Genomic DNA, 17,333 nt, shown 5'->3' with positions numbered 1-17,333 from the left:
ACTCACTCATGAATGAGATGAACATATAAATTCCTCAACTGATTTGAACTTTACAACACTCATACAGATCCGACAACAAGCCACAAGCGGTTGTAGTTATTTTCTGTAAATGAAGACTTCCACATCTCTACTATAAAATAGATCAAGGAACAGAAAGAACGTGAGCAAAATGAACTGTAGGTGTATCAGGAGTAATTCCTCAACATTCTCATGGATCACTTTGTCAGCTCATGGGACATGATGGTTGATCGGGAAACACTGATTAATCTCACAGAAGTAACATCATCCTGGCTGGAGAAACCCACTGTGTTTGCACGATGACAAGATGTTCATGGACTCTCCATTCTGTTGATTAATTGCATTGACTGAAGCTGTATAAATTTCTTGAAAATCTTTGCCAAACTCCAAGGATACACGGGGGAACGCCACTATGATTGAGAACATTGATTCACAGCCAAAGCTTTAACCTAATGGGTCATGGCATGTGCTGTGCAGGCAGTCAACAGGAAAAAGAATACACGAGCACACGTTGTTGACCAATTTTTCACCCATCAACTCTGCCAATACAGGGCACCTCCATGATTCCTCTTAAATAGAACCTATTCTGGGAACACTTCCTTCAGGAAACTGATGAACCGCTTTGAGTACATCTTTGGCTCAATAGCAGAAATCGACAGGGGGTTATACTTGAGTGACTTGCAGGCATGTTCCAGTTTCTTGGTCATGTTATATTCCTGCAATATGTCGATGATTCCAAAATAGAGAACAACGTCATAGACTTCAATGGGACCAGTTTCTGCTGAATCAAGTAGCCCGTTGTGAAGTAGCTTCGAATTAGCTTGAGCCGGCATGTTAACTCCTAATTGTACACGCAACCTGTACTGATTATTAGATATCTTTGCCAATAGCACCACTACACTATTAGTAGATGTAATAAAATCTAATCTGTATGCATGCAGTATAAGGTTGCCTTTGTTTCTTGAAGTGTTCTTTTCAAATAACACGATCTATGCTTACAGAAAATCTGACAAGATTACAATACGTCCAAATACCAACCACAGGCAGGCTGATCAGAATATCAGATGCGTACGCTCAAAACACTGAATGGTTGGCATTAATATCTAACTACAGTAGCAGCATTAATGCATGTGAGATTCATTCAACTACACTTTTTTCTATTGTTCTGCAAGTAAAAATTGTCAAAGAAAGATATGATGAGCAAGAGAAAGCATCGAGCATCTTGCTAGATGACACTTGTGAGAGTATAATAGAAAACAATATCACCATTTTAGGACAGCACCCTCTTTTCAACTATGGAGATTGGATCAGGGAACCAACAAACTCAGTTGGGTAGATCTCCAACTGATATTTCTACAGCTATTGTCAAATAGAATAATTACAGTCTGGTCGTCAAATACTAGAAGTCTATGGCTACTTTTTTTATCTAAACCAATATGGACTTTAGCATATGGTTTGTTCTGGCTTCACTAGAAGTTCTATGTTCAGACTTCAAACAGTTATGGAAATGGGCCAAGAATACGACCCATGTAATTCTTTGTACATGAGAAATCATCTACTCTGTTAGTCTGTTATCTAGATACGAGGTGAGTTCTTTATGGTTTCAAGTCTTTCAAATGTCAGTTAACATTAATATCCAATATATATATTTTTGGTTGAGCCTTTTCTTTAAAGATTAATGTGAAGTCTTCATTAGCTCATATAAGTGATTCATTATGATATTTTACTTTTTATCTCTACTACTACTGAACTGGCCTGAATTTTTATTGAGGTTTTAAAACATGTTTAAAATACATGTTAATTGGAAAAGGCTACATGTGAAAAGTAAACAAGATTGAAAATTTTTTAATATGTACCTTCCTGTGCCAGGCAAAAGAAGATCAACTTCCTTATTACCAGCTGCAGATGCTCTTAATGTGCTGCCTCGGATGTGTGAACCTGGTAGACTACTGACAGAACTTGGTTCATGTGCAACCAAGTACAAACCCTTTGGAAGGTTTCTGATTTCTTCATGTAACTGGGCGTCAGCTGGATGAGAGAAAACAAAACTGTATAGTCCTCAAAAAAAAAAAAAAAGGGAAGAAAATTGAAAACAAATGCTATAAAATGAGCCCAACAATTTCAACTAAGAAATTGCTCACTTGAATTAAATATTCAAATCTGTTATCCAGGGCTCTGTCAAGCTATTTAACCACTTTTTCATAAGGTGAATTTTGATTCTAAAGAATGATCATTTAGTTAGAATCACAATTCAAATTTATGCGCCTATCTTGAATAAATTACACAATATTTAACCATATGATTAAAGTATCATTCTGTCTCACCATTTCGCTTGGGTGGTGAGACATAGGAGTGCATTGAAACAGCCTCCAGCTCAAAACACCAACAGAAGCACGTAGGAAGGCAATCAAAAGCAGAAATAGCAACAGAGGATCATCAAGGAGGCTTAAGCAGGAAAATTTGATGGCTGGGAAGGCAGGCAAAGTTCTCTTTACAGAAAGCAGGTGGGCAGAAAGCTAGGCGGCAGTCAGGTGGGACAAGAGCAAATCATCTTCCTTTCATCCTCTTCCTTCCCCTTTTTGTTTGTGTCATTGACACCAAAATAGAACCATTCTAGCCAACCACCAAATAGAACTGTTCAGGCTGGTCAACTATATACCTAGCACTGAATGGAATTTTGAACCTTGCAAATAACCATTATATAATAAAAGAATACTCATGAACTGTAGATTAGATTATTTTTGTTCTCCGATTGATTGGTGAAGTAATAACAATATTTATGATCGCGTCAACCAAAACCATAATCTAACAATCTCTTACATTAAAGTCTGGTCAAGCTTAGACCATGACCAAATCACAAGAGAGGAAAATCATAGAAGAGCATAATAACAATAAAAGTCATTACATGATCAGCAAGGGAATGGGTAGCATGGTATGGGGGTCTTCAAATTCATGAATATGTTCTCATCCGAAGTTAAGATTTGCTTATTTGTCATATCGTTTAGGACAAAAAACCCAGATCTACAACTAACAACTATATTTAGATTTACATAAGGTTTTGTTGCATCTGAGAAATGATGTTAGAATATTTTCCAAAATTAAAGCGTGTTTCCTAAGATTCTAGAAATGGACTAATAGGGTCCCCTCAGGGTGGTGCGGTGGTTGACAGGTGTTGCCACATGAGGTCTTGGGATCAAAACGCGGCGTCCAAGCATGTCTTCCCCCGTGCCTTGACCACCTACACTAATGGTTAGTAGCCACCCGTGATTTACCTCCTTCGTGTTGGCCTAGGGACGGGTTGGCGGGGCACTAGGGCGAGTGAATCGTCTTTTGTCACATAGAAATGGACTAATGAGCCCCCCAAGGCTACGAAGCGGAAGGGCGCCAAATTATCACCTAGGCACCTGTGGTTCGATCCCTAGCTATAGCATATTTTCAGGATTTTTCCTCCAAATGGGGCGCATAACCACATGATGTTGGGCTTCTAGGCTACCCGCTACGAGCGCTTCCCGATTTACTCTAACGACCCATGGAAACTTCCGTAGGGCTAAGCACCCGAGGTTCGGTGTTAGCTGGTTCAACATTTTAGAAATTTTAGAAATGGACTTCTGAAACATTTCACACCAATTTGTCATATCAGAACCTAAATGAGGACCTAATGTATTGAATTCTTAATAACAGATTAAACAAGTTGAGGAAAATGTATATTTTAAGCAGCATCTATGATGGGAGTGACATGGGTGCTGTAGCTTGCCCACTAGAGGGATTAGGTTGACATGTCAATAGCCTGGCTAGAAAATGATAAGGAATTCACACCTATACCATACAGATACACAAACTTACTGTCATGTTACATGCAGAACAATTTAGGAATAACACGGCTATACTGAACAGCCAACTAAAAAATAGCCTGACAATGCCACTTTCACTTCACTTTTTCGAATAATCATTTCTTAAAGGTGCAAGGTAAAGCGCCTTGGGAGTATGTCAACCCAAAAAATAGTTCTACAACAAATTATTTGAGATCAGCCCAATGATTTAGGGCCTAGGTTTAAAACATCTAAAAATTGAATAGGTAACATCAAAGAAAATGAGGATTACATCTTTGTTTGTTTTTTATTCAAATGTTTTCTACAACTCCTCGTCCAATACAAGGATTGATTTCACATATTTCAGAATGTGAAAATAGTTTGACTTGTTAAAAGAAAATGTGACACAAGCACTACAGAAATTGAAAAAAATATATATATACTGAAGATTTGTTCAGAAAATTAATGTGTTTGTGTGACAATGACAGTGGTCACACTTCCATATCCCTAACAATAGCAGGAGATCATTATAGTAAAAGGTAATTATGCTCACCCTAGGCGTCCCTCACAGTCCATCCCCAGATTATGTGAAAGAAGGTAAATTACGGGGTCAGTTTATAGCCGACCGCTAAGTGCAACAGCAAGAGATCCTTCTACAAAAAGGTGAAATCCGTCATCATGACGGCCTCCCCACGAGTGCCCCACACCATTGAGAGAGAGTAAATCAAGCAAGAAATCATAATAAGATAGATGGATCTTTATAAGTATGCAAGCCTACTACAAGACTTATTATCATCCGTGTTATTCAGCAAACCAGTAGATGCCATGTTAATTGACAAAAAATGACCTACAACTTGGTGTGTGGATCTATGGTAATGGCAGTTAAGTCTCTCCTTCTAAAGGTGTAGTAAAAAGTAAAGTTCTGACCCTCTAGAACTGCTTAATTTTTCACTAACTAAATGGGGTAAAATATGCATGAATTGAGGCTAAGAAGGCTAAGAAAATGGTCATCATAAAATACACAAGAGTTAATTTTGACTAATCAATGATTACTTATGAAGTTTCAGCAATATTTATCTTTTGCAAAGTCATCAGAGCAGCATTGAGACCATTGTCATACATCCATATTAATATCCTGTTCTACTATAGCTGGCCATAATTCATAAACAAATATGTTCAAATATGTTGTGCATAAGTGATATATCCATGTATTTTATCGAATATTCAGTAAATATTAGGCAGATCTTATATCAAACTTCATTAGGGTTTTGAAGTAACTTTATAAAGGATAGTCAAATTCCAAAGGTTGTCAAAATTTACTGACTAATTTGGACCACAAAATCCACAACAAAGATCATTGACTCAATCTAAAAAATGAGGCACAAAATTTATATTACATAATGGAGGAAAATAAATTCAGTGACTATAAAAATATCTCTAATTGGAAAACTATAAGCATGAGAATGAAATATTATAAATGAATATAAAAAAGTAGACAAATGTATCTTTGATACCAGAAATGGACAAGATACTTACAATAATTGTCTGGTAAACCTGCATTCTCTGCTGGTAAATTATGAGATTCTGAATATGCCTTCAAATGCTCAGGAGCTCTAAAGTGCAGACCCAGCAACAAACTATAATCGATTATGGATTGTGATTCCAGGAACTTACAATCTAGAGAGATTTGTCTGAAAAAATTTATAAAAAAAAAAAAAAGAAGAAGAAAGAATGTTAATTCAGTGAGTTGAAGGCTATCTCTAGGATGTAATCATGAAAATAAACTCAAGTTAAATTCATTGTGAAGCCGCAAATATAAAAAAAAAAATGTATCGTGAACTTCAAAATCAGAAATGAAATGCAGATCACAAGCCACAAATGTATCCTGGTCAGTGAGGAGTGACAACAAGAAAGAATATGAAAAGATGTAAACAAGATCGAGCATAAAGAGATACAAGGTACTTGTGTGATTCAGCTAGGATTTTTTTTCTTGAATAAGCCCGTAGTCAGTCTTTTCTTCAATTGGTTTCTATATTACATAAACCAACAGTTTGGTTGCCCTTGTGACAGGAACAAAAGGTTGGTTGCCCTTGTAATCAATTAGTTTCTATATTACATAAGCCAAAATCTCATAGAAAGAGAATAAACATGAAAAGACACTCATAAGGTCAAGAGAAGAAATAACAAAATACGCTCATAAGGTTGGGACCAATAGACAGCTAGATAATTGTGCATCAATCTACTCCTATGTGGCCTTAAGTGGACTCAAGAATCTCAGCAGCTTAGGTGTTAAGGTGTTCCGGCTAACATTGGCGCATAAATTAAAAATGGAGAAGATCTCATAATCGTAGATGGAGATCTACACAAATTGATCCGAGCAACTCCTAGCTATAACCTGATTTTGATACCCTCTACCAATGTTTATAAATCATTATTGTCATTTTTACAAAAAAACAACTTAGTTATGAACTATATACAATTAGTCCCCTAATTGCTCTCGCATATATAGGTTTTGTAACCTAAAAACTGTTGTATGCATCAATAGTTGCAAAAAGCATGAAACCATAGATTCATGATCAAGAGTTCTCCGACAAAATGGTCCATTCATACTATGACTACTAACTAGCATACTGGATCATGTTTTCATGTATCAAATTGTTTCTTGACAAATATTTTGCAGGAAGATAATAATTCTATACATATCTAGCATTGTTAATTTCACCACTGTCAGACCAACCAATACCTCTATTGATACAATCGACCTCCAGGATTTTGATGTTTGTTTGACAATATGTTTAAAGGAGTCTAGTCAGGTCAAAGTTGATACCCGATATTGAATCCCTGACAGGCCGATCCGATGTTGAGTCTTGATGAGTGAAGCTAGGTGGTGAAAATTCTAGGGAGAGGTAACCCTAGGTCTTAGTGATGTCAGGTGGTGAAAATCTTAAGAGGAAATAATCCTAGGTCTTGGTGAGTGATGTCATGTGATAAAAATCCTAGGGGAGGTAATCTTAGGTAACGAGAAGTCTTAGAGGAGTAAACTCCAAGCAAAATTGATCGAAAGGTTTTCGATTGACCGCGGACCAGTAGATCTTGGTAAACCTAAGATTAGTGTTACCATAGTATTTTACGTTACTATTATTGCAATTGGCTAATTTAGTATTGTAAAAAAAGTCTTAATGGCTCAGGCGATCAAACACTTAGCAGAGAAAGTCCAAACAGGTCTAAACAGATCTGGAGGATCAAATTTTTGACAGGTAGGTTGAGGTAAACAACTGGAGTGGAGTGACTTGGAGGTCGTGTCCTAGGAAAGGACAAACCCTAGGTCGCTGATCCAACTTAAGAAACCGAGAGATTTCCAAGTTGAGATCAAAACAGATCTTACTGTCTTTTCTTACTCATGCAGCATTATACTACTGTGCTAACTTTGTGTTGCAGGGATTTTTTTTTTATAAAGTGTGGAACTAACTCTGTTTTGCAGAAGCCGAAGGGATCGGGTCGACCGAATAGGAGATTCAGTCGACCGAACCAAGCTGATATGGCAGGATTTAGATCGCGCAGAGTAGAATTGGGAAGTCAGGCGGATCAGTGTGAACCCAGGGATTAGTCGACCGAACATTTAAAAGCATTAATGATGAAGAAGATCGAATCTCAGCGAAGAAGACAATCAGGCGGATCAGTCGACCGAACTCAAGGATCGACCGAATAATAAATGCTATTAATGAGGCAACGATCAGATCTCGGCAAAGAAGAAATTTTGTGTGATCAGTCGACCGATAGATAGATCGGTCGACCGAAAGGATCAGTTGACCGAAGGCTTTTTCAGTTGACCAAACGTAGTTTATAAAAGGACCTTGAGATCCGAGCTGACTACAAAACTTCTGCGTAATCTTCTGAGCATCTTTCTACTGTGCTTCAACTCTGTGCAAGCTACGACGCCAAAAAGCTTCGACGATCTTTGTCTTGAATTTCATTGTCGGTATATTTACTTTAGCTTGCATAATACTTGTAAACTTCATTCTACGAATTATAGTAAATTGCCCAACTATGCAATCAAGGATCGTGGGTCTTAGAGTAGGAGTCGACACAAGTTCCGAACTAAGTAACCAACCTTGTCACCTTATCTATTATTTTTAATTCCACTGTTATACTTTGATTTAGTTTTACGAAATAAAAATGATTTTTAATGAGCGATATTCACCCACCCTCTATCACTATTTCGATCCTTCAACCTCAACTCTCAATTGAACAGATAGAAGAAGGGAGATGCATAGAGAAAGAAAGGCAAGGTATCTTTAACAAGTTGAGGACATATTTCCCAAGTAGAGCAAGAAATTGTTAGAAAAATGATATGATATGAGGTGATCTCCCAAAATTAGGAAACAAATGGTTGAAGACTTGAAACACGTACGAGATACATTTTCCTAAAAACTATATTTGCCCCCTCTCAATGTTGCTTAAGGAAGCAATGACAAATAGTTTTTGAGATATGACAAGCCTTTGCAATATTTTCTATAAGCAACAATAGAAAATATTTTGAAACTTGGAGAATATAAAAATTCGATATTATAAAGATGAGAGAAAAAAACTTGTTGTTTTTGTCTTCACAATCTCTTCTCTATTTATAGACTTGAATAGTCTCTTCCAAAAGTCACAATGAATAGATACGTCTCTTGCCAAAAGACATGTGCCAAAAGATACAACTTGTTTTCAGTTTTGAATGTTAAAACTGAAAAAACTGCCTAGCTCCAAATTAAAATGAACAGCCATAATTTTCTGAATGTATCGCAACTATTCATTCACACCCATTCCATTTCAACGGCCATGCCTTTCTTGAATTTTCAAATTTGCGTTGACCCATTTTACTTCAAATATCCATTCATTTAGATTTATTATTTCATTAATTAATTTAAATAAATTCTAACAAGGATGCATTTAAGTTTCATTTTAGAACTAAGCTTCCCCAACTTTTCAGGCTTAATTGTATCTCACGGTGATCAAGGTCATTAAAACATATCAACTTATCCTTGGGTTTTGGAGACGGGGATGACCATTCAAAGAAAGCAAGAAAGAAGCTAGTAATGTGATATGACATGCAGAAATACATCAATACTTTTTTTTTGATAATCTAGGTATTCAGCTCTTCGAACCGACTAATCCTAGAGGTGACCGGCCTAGCCTCACGGAAATTTCCCATCGGCTCATGATAAGCGCTCATGGAGACTCATCCAAATAGTAGCGTTCACGGAGGGGAAATCTCCTATAATGCGCCGCAACTAAGACTCGAACCTTAGATCCCTTGGTTATCCGTTAGAGGACCTAACCATTGCATCATTGCACCGAGGCAGAAATACATCAATACTTATCAAGGTAGATGAAGGATATCAACTTATTGATAGATTTTAGAGAAAGGGAATATCATATGCAAAGAGCCATAAAGAAGCTAGTGATGTGAAAATGATACTACAATTAATAATGCAAACGGTAACTTATTAGGAATGAGAGAATATAAAACATGGCATTCATATGAAACATGGAAAATCTTATAAAAAGGATAAAACATGACAAGGATACCTTTTTTAAGTAAAGGGAAAGGCTAACGGCTTGCCTAATTTTTATATTTAGTTATATATTATGGGAGCAAGCCCTCATTTGGAGGAGGCTGGTTTTATACCTAGGATTTTCACAACTACTTCCAAGGTCTTTGCAACCTTAGTAATAATATTAGCAACATTCCAGGATCTAAATTCAAATATTCCCTCATGTTTTCCATTATCTTTCTACGATTTGAATACTTGTAGAAGAGGATAGGCCCGTTTTTGAGTGAATGATGTATTCCTTGCCTCTGGCAGAAATGAAAGTCTAACATGATACTAAACATCATCTTAAAGACAATGAATTTAAGTAGCTGACCTAAAAAGTGACTGTCGCCATGATTTCTCTAAATGAAAAACATATGACAAGTCAAGGTCCTTCAATGTTGTGTTCCCATTAGTTTTATGTGTGCTTGTAGATCTTCCAATAGAGGAACCCTTCAAGTCATACCGACGGTGAATTCGCAGTTCTGTCCGAAACATATTTCCCATAACAACAAAGCGAATCTACAACAACAACATGTTAAATAGCAGTAAAAGCATTTGAAATGTAGAACTGTGATGAAAATTTGTCAACACACCTTCCTCCCTTTAATAGTCAGTCTGTGGAGACCAAAAAATTTTGTTATTAGGGTATTGTCATAGGCTCCAACATGAGCATAATAATTTGGAAGCATCTTTAACAGGATCTACAAGTTAAATGTTGAAATTCAGAACCTTCAGTTAAATTGAAAATTTTATGCTAATGCAGTTGCTATCCAAATTATTGCTTATATTCCAACTAGGTTTAATGAACAACTAATAGTGGATCTACTTTGTCACAGTTAAGCAATGACAGAATCCTTTGTTAAGCAGCATTTTTCTGGAACTACGAAAAATTCTTCTAAACTAGACCAAATTAGGTTGGAAATTTACACAGTTTGAAAGCGTCTTATGACCTTGGACCTTATCCCTTCCTGAATTCAAACTGATAGAAGAATTGATTCTAAAACAAAAAAGAGATGTACCTATAAATTAATGCACTAGAGCCCAAGAATACTACAGAACTACATATTAGGTGCTTCATCAAGCAGCATGTAGAAGAAAACTCCTGTGTGTTTGAAACAAAAATATCATGGATAAAGGATTCAGGATAAGAAATTATGCAAAAGAGTTGCAACTAGCAATTTGTATAGGATTTGCTCACAAAAAGTGTATAATATGCTGCCAAATTAAAAGATAACAATGTTTTTGCGCTGAATATATACCCATTTTTACATCTATTACACAATCAATCCAAAGCAAGGACGAGAGGGAAACAACAAAATTTTGACAATTTAACATCATGTGACTAATTTCATTTAAATGGTACCAAAGCAAGCAACATTTGAAAATTGAAAAAAAAAAAAACACTCAAATGCCCTGTGGGGGAAAAAAAAATTCATTTTTTCTGTGATAAAATGCATAGATGAGTATTCAAACCTTAAGTTCATATTTTCTCATAGTCTTTATTACAAATCTTTCATCTTGCGAAAGGTAAAATATGCTGCCGCTTTTTCCTGGAGATGAAAGCTCCTTCAGACCATCACCTCCACATATGGACATCATGTAGTCCGCAGCATCTATCTTAAACATTTCACGAAGATTCCTGAAAACATATTGCATTAAGAAAAACAGTGAGCACCAACTCTCAAGCAATCAAATGGACAGGCTGCATATAAGAAATCACACAACAAAGCAAGTGCAAAGAGACACAGAGTAGTTATTAGGGCACAAATATTCAGATATATTGTGTATTTAAAAAAAATGATAAAAGTGAACAAATGGTGGTGTAAATTGTAACATCTGCACTTTTGCTTGTGTCCCTGCAAGTGTCTGCTGAAACTTATAAAGCTGTAGACACTCTAATCACTATGGGCATTGGGTGCAACCACTAACTTATAATATATGAAAACCCTTTCCTCTACTTCTATTATCACTTGATGATGGAAAACAAAAATCAACACAATCTTCTTCTTATAATTTACCCAAGGCTAGGAGGCAGATTGAACTTCTAATTTCTACAGTATAACAAAATAAAAGGAATATATCACAGAAATGCAATGCAATGCAAGAAGAGTATGATTAAAATATATATAAGGAAAGATAGATTATGAAACCATGTACTCTTACTGTTCATAACTTTTGCTGCAAAGCCAAGTACTTTTAGGGGAAATTGATTCCAGAAAAAAATTAAATTGCATTAATATATTCACTAGATTGAGTAGGAATAAAAAGGCCATTTAACTCCCTATGGGATAGTTGGGGCAGTCACCCCCATTGCACCAACTGTCCCACCATCCCTGGCTATGCATGCCATTTTGTCAAGGCCAGTAAAGTTGGAAATGTACGTCATTAAGTCTATACTCCAATACAGAAAGAGGGGGAGTTGGGAAAATACAAAATGATAATGTTGGAAAGACTCATGCAAAGTTCCTTATATGATATTTTTGATTAAATGGGTGAACCTCTAGCATCAAAACCAAGATAAAGAACTATTTCTCACTGCTTGTGCATGGCATGAACATGGAAGACCAAAACAATACCTAAGCTGATGTAAATCACTAGAATACATGTCTAAAATGATTGTTTTAAGTTAAATAAAGAATCAGAAAGAATGATGCTGAACTACCTAAAAACCATAGGACAATAGTCCTTCCAAAAAAAACCAATGGAGTTATGTGGAGGTGTAAATTGAGATCCCATACAAGGGAAGTACATTCGTATTCTAGCTCGAGGCCCAAAATCAGAGGATCGGACTTCACGCATAGGCACTGGTGTGATTTTCCCAACTGTATACCTGTCAGTTTCAAAAGGAGAACTCAGTTTCTCAACGTTGAGGTTACAGCAACAAATAATAATCAAAACAAATAAAAGTTAAATATAGAGCTTAGGAAGATAGATTCCACAAAGGATAGCTCATGAGAATCATTTCAATAGGAAAGTTTCGTGCTAATGAAAAGAAGCTAACTTTCTTATTATCAAATGATTATTTTATCAATCTTCACTATGCTAATAATTAATATGATCCACAGTTTCTTATTTGTTCTATGCCAATCAACATGGGTGAGATATATCAATCTAACTGCTGACCAACACACAAAAAGTGGCCAAGAAGACAAAACCCATTCCACAATTGAGACAGATTTGACTTTCTCGAGGTCAACAATGACAGCAATGCTATTAGAGCCTTCACGTGGGCTTTGTGATGATTGTGATAGCATCAAATTTCTGCAAAAGGTCAAAACCCCAAGCGCCCCGAGTAGGCCACTACATGGGAGGTTATTTCCACCGGCTTCATCGGGAATCAACCTTTGCCCATTTCTATAAATGTACCACGTAGTGACCAACTCGGCTATGTCCTAGATGCTAATTGTGATAGCATCAAAGCTTTCACATGAGGTTTCCATGATAATAGCAACTACCATGACAATGTTGGAGCTTTCACTCAAGGCTATCTCAAGCTAGACGAGGCGACCATGAGAAGGACTAGGGTTTGGATTTTTGCATCTTCTCCTCTCCTTCTATTTTTTTCCTATTCTCCTCCCCAATTCCTTCCTCTTAATTCATATGTCCAGCACATGTCGGCATACTCGATGTAGCGTTGCCACATTTTGTTCATGCCAGGAGAAGCCTAGCTTGGAACAAGATTTTAAACCTTGGTAACATCACTAAGCCAATTTGTTTGTGCATAAGCATTTGAATCAAGTTCAATTCAGATTCTCCTTTTTCATTATTTTGATTCACATTCTTTTCAACAAGAGGATGTCAACTGGGTGAGGGAGGAAAAAAACACTCTAGAGGGCTCAATGTGATGAAGATTTATTTGCATGGGCTTTTCAACCAAAATATATAAAAACTCAGCTAAACCAAATCTACATAGACTAATAAATAGGCAAGAGATTTGTTTTGAATTCCTATGTAGAAATAAACCTACCAAATTTTTTAAAAATTTCTCTGTCATCAGAATAAATTAACTTCAAAGCACAGAGTAATCCAATAAAAGGATTGGTAAATAGTTTGATGCAATATGAGTTACACAACTACTAAATGAAGGAGTTAAGGAATGAAAAAGAAGACTGAACAATGTTCTCAAGCTCACTAATTCAAGATATTTACCTAATTCCAAGTTGCAAGTTTAGCATCAGATAGTAGTTCCTGTGACCTCTGTAAATATTTTCACCAGGTCCCCTTGATTGTTGTTTCATTTTCCACTTCTTTTTACTTCTTTGAGATTTTTCAAAATCATAATGACTAATGCTTTCGGTTATTAGTACTCCTTGCATGTACTCTCTATCATATGCTACAACACAGGCATCTACAAGTACATGGCGACCATCAGATGAAGAACACTGTGTATGAGATGTGCTCTCTGACAAACTGCTACAACTAGTGTCGATGTTCCAGACTCCAAGAGATGATGGCCTATGTGATATTCGCTTTGATTTATGGAAGTAACCAAGTGTGCTCCATCTAGTGATTTTACATCTTCCGTTAAAGGCCTTTTTGCTCACTGGTGCTTCGGCACTGTATAATGCAGAATGAAAAAGCCTTTGTGCCATATTATCATACAGAACAGATTCTGGACATCTAAGTTCATTAGGTAGTTTGCTTCCGGGAGGGAAAAAGGTTCCATGTCCATCCTTTAACCCTTTACTCCAAATTCCGATATAAATTGATCCATCCGCATATTTGTAGCAGCCTGAGCCATTTTCTAATCCATCTGACCAATCACCATAAAATATATCACCATTTGCCCACTTCATAACCCCTTTACCATACATCTTTCCAGCCTTCCAATTTCCAGTATAAGTATTGTCATTACACCATCTGTATGTGCCAAGACCTTCTTGGCAACCCTCCCTCCACAGACCATCATATTCATCTAGATTAGAATAAGTTTTGACTCCCTTTCCATGTTGTTTATTCATCCTCCATAAACCTTTATAGACAGAACCATCAAGTCCAAAAAGAGTACCTGAACCATGGAGAAAACCTCCACAAAATTCACCTTCATATGTTGCACCAGATAGCCAATATATCTTTCCTCTACCAGTTATTTTGCTTTTCTCCCATTGTCCATCATATATCATTCCATCTGACCAGGTATATCTTCCTATCCCATGAGGAAGCAAACCATCAAAACTTCCAACATAGACATCACCATTTGAGAGTACCTTCTCACCATAGCTAGCAAGCAAGTGACAAATAAAATTTCAATAGAAGATAAGAAGAGCATAAACTTGTCTAACTTGATGCTTTTATCAAGAAGACTCTAACAACAACCATCTTAAAATGTATAGATGTGTTGTTTAAGATGAGAGCAAATAATGTAATACCTAGGTAGATGAAACAAGGGCAAAAACATCTCACCTTCCACCAAGCTCAGGGCTCATATTCAAACCTGCCATGTTATGTTCCCGACTAAGATCTACATGAAAAAAGCATCAAGATAAGATAAAACCACAAGCAAAGATCTCCGTATATGAGACTGCAAGACAGTTTCAGCATTAAACAAGCAGTAGCATTAAAGTCTATGAGTCCAAAAGCTAGATAGTAATCTCTGCATAATTGAAAATGGGAAACGAGAACCATAAGAAGGCACAATACAAAGGTACCATCACATTCACCCACTCATGTATGCTCCCCTTGGCGAAGTACACAATTAATCTTTCTTAGGGCCAGGAAAAACAATGTATGGCAAAATCATATTTGGCCAACACATCCAACTAAACATATACAAAATCCATATTAAGATTTGAAAGAGGTTGACATATTTTAATAACTAATGAAATCACATATTAGCTTTTGTATGCTCTAACGTTCCATTTCTAAGACCTCTAAGTGGAACCTAAATGTTGACATTCACAGATCCAACAATAGATTCGCCAGTAAAGTCTATACAAGAAGAATTGCCTACATGGACTGAGAAGGGTATTTTAGTAGAAGGGCCCTAATTTGGGTATTTTTAAACAAGGGACACAAGGATTCAAGAGTTTAAGTAGGTGCTAATGCAATGGACTCATTTTATATCGCATAGTGGAATGCAAGAGCATATGCACATCAGTATTGAAAATTTTAAAGAAATATTTATATTGATGTCAAACCTATTTATCAAGTTAACACTAGGATTTTGAATAGGAAAATTTATGGGTCTAAGTAAATTTGTTTGTTTAAATAGACTTGAGGAAACTAAATACGGTTTTTTAACAGTACATGCAGAGTGCATATGCCATATGCAGCCACATGTGGTTTCCATGCAATTCCCTTTAAAATTTGCCTAGACAACCTCATAGAAATCCTAAGCAAAAACTTTTTAAAACCGTGAGAGTATCAGAACTCATAATTTTTCATTGGTAGAGGTCCTATTTGGGTACTTTCCCTATTCAAAATTCTAAATGATATACCATTAGCTCCGAACAACACAGCTACGGAAGGCATTGAGTATAAGAGAGATCTCAATGTTGAAAACTGATAGACAAAATCAGAACAACACGCCCTGGTAACCTTAACCTTAAGAAGTGTAATCAGAGACATAAACAGGAGAACTTCAATTTGAAAATGGCTTCCACATAATAAAGCAACCCTTTCCAAGAAATCTCCATCACCACAAAAATCTGAACCTCATCTTAACTGAATTGAGGTTCCTGATCTCCAAGTTGTGAGTGTGGAAATAGTAAGGAAATTTATTACGTATATATTAAGCCTTTCACCCTGCAAATCAATCCACCCTCCCATTGAAATACAATGCTTCAAGTTCATCATCAAAGATATTACAAATATATCTAAACTACACTTTTCATTTATCCACGAGCTTAGGTCCTAACGGAATAAAGTACTATATCTTACTCAAATCTATTAGATTCGCCTCACAAAGAGTATCATTCTTTAATCACTTTCACCCATGAACTCGAAGAAACCGATCAGACCATAAAGTGCTAAGAGCAAATAGAAACCCTACCTCGCCGAGACTCGCACCCCAAACCTCCCTCCGGATGCACTAGAAATATGAAAACGAGTAGCACCAACCGCACGGGACAAGCATCCAGGACGCAAAGGAGAAATTGGAAACCAAAGAATGAGAAACCAGCTTGGCGAATCCGGAAGCGAAAAAACGCCAACAGGACGCACCAAGGATCAAGAATTTTCCAACCAAAAAAGGGCTAGAGCTCCCAACTGAGCAGAACAAGTGGCAAGAGGCATCGATTCCGTCACGACGCACCGACCGGAATCCATCCAACGATCCTGCCCCATAATTTTATCCGCATCTCTCTCCGAGTCTTTGTTTCGTTTCAAGCACGACGTCGGCTTTACCTTCCCCTCTCTGTTGTTTTCCTCTTGCCTCGTTCTTCCGCCGCTGGTGCTGCCGCTTGCCGTCGGAATCGGAGTGTCTTGTTTTTTCCACTGTGCCTTACTTTTTACCAACGACGGAAAGTAAAGGAATGGAATGTGGCAATCGTGAATAAAGGCTGCCTTTTTCTTGTTTTTATATATCCTCGGCGAAATTTGCATATCTAATCCTTCAAAATGAGATATTTCAATATTCACCTCTTAATTTTGCTTCCACCTTCCAACTTTTTTATATTCATTTAAGCAACCTCTCTTCGCTGACTCACGTTTTTTTTATTCATTCAAGTATCAATAATGTCTATAGTTTTAAGTAGCTTTAAATATCCCAGCCCTAACGATGGGGGCCCGCAACATTAGACACCGAAATATTTTTGTCAGGCTGATGGCGGTGCTTGCTTTAATAAGCAATTAAAAGGACAAGAAATAATGACGAATCTGCAATTTTAAAATGTACAGGGACTCGGGCATCAAAACGAAAAAATACGTGTATGTTAATGGGAAAAAAATAGCAATTTGGCGCTACCTGCGTGGTTTGTTCGGGAGA

At 36.8% G+C, this 17,333-nt stretch overlaps 1 protein-coding gene across 5 annotated transcripts; it reads right to left on the bottom strand.

Annotated features, from left to right (window-relative positions):
- Positions 1-13: 13 nt before the first annotated feature.
- Positions 14-16,893, bottom strand: LOC121981724 (phosphatidylinositol 4-phosphate 5-kinase 1-like). 5 transcript variants are annotated; one of them, XM_042534405.1, is made up of 10 exons: positions 16,401-16,893; positions 14,813-14,870; positions 13,559-14,629; positions 12,072-12,239; positions 10,883-11,048; positions 10,003-10,110; positions 9,741-9,928; positions 5,364-5,518; positions 1,875-2,046; positions 14-876 (listed from the first exon to the last, which is right to left on the bottom strand). In XM_042534405.1, the coding sequence occupies exons 2-10, from the start codon at positions 14,848-14,850 to the stop codon at positions 600-602; spliced, it is 2,343 nt and encodes a 780-aa protein (XP_042390339.1). In that variant the 5' UTR covers positions 14,851-14,870; positions 16,401-16,893; the 3' UTR covers positions 14-599. The 5 variants fall into 5 exon arrangements, with proteins under 5 accessions (XP_042390339.1, XP_042390340.1, XP_042390341.1 ...); XM_042534406.1 differs by having other exon boundaries at positions 16,571-16,893; XM_042534407.1 differs by having other exon boundaries at positions 723-859.
- Positions 16,894-17,333: the final 440 nt, after the last annotated feature.

Source organism: Zingiber officinale, chromosome 5A (genome assembly GCF_018446385.1).
Source record: "Zingiber officinale cultivar Zhangliang chromosome 5A, Zo_v1.1, whole genome shotgun sequence".
Classification (NCBI taxonomy): domain Eukaryota; kingdom Viridiplantae; phylum Streptophyta; class Magnoliopsida; order Zingiberales; family Zingiberaceae; genus Zingiber; species Zingiber officinale.
Note: the sequence above shows the minus strand (reverse complement) of the source record. Positions and strands in the feature narration are given on the sequence as shown.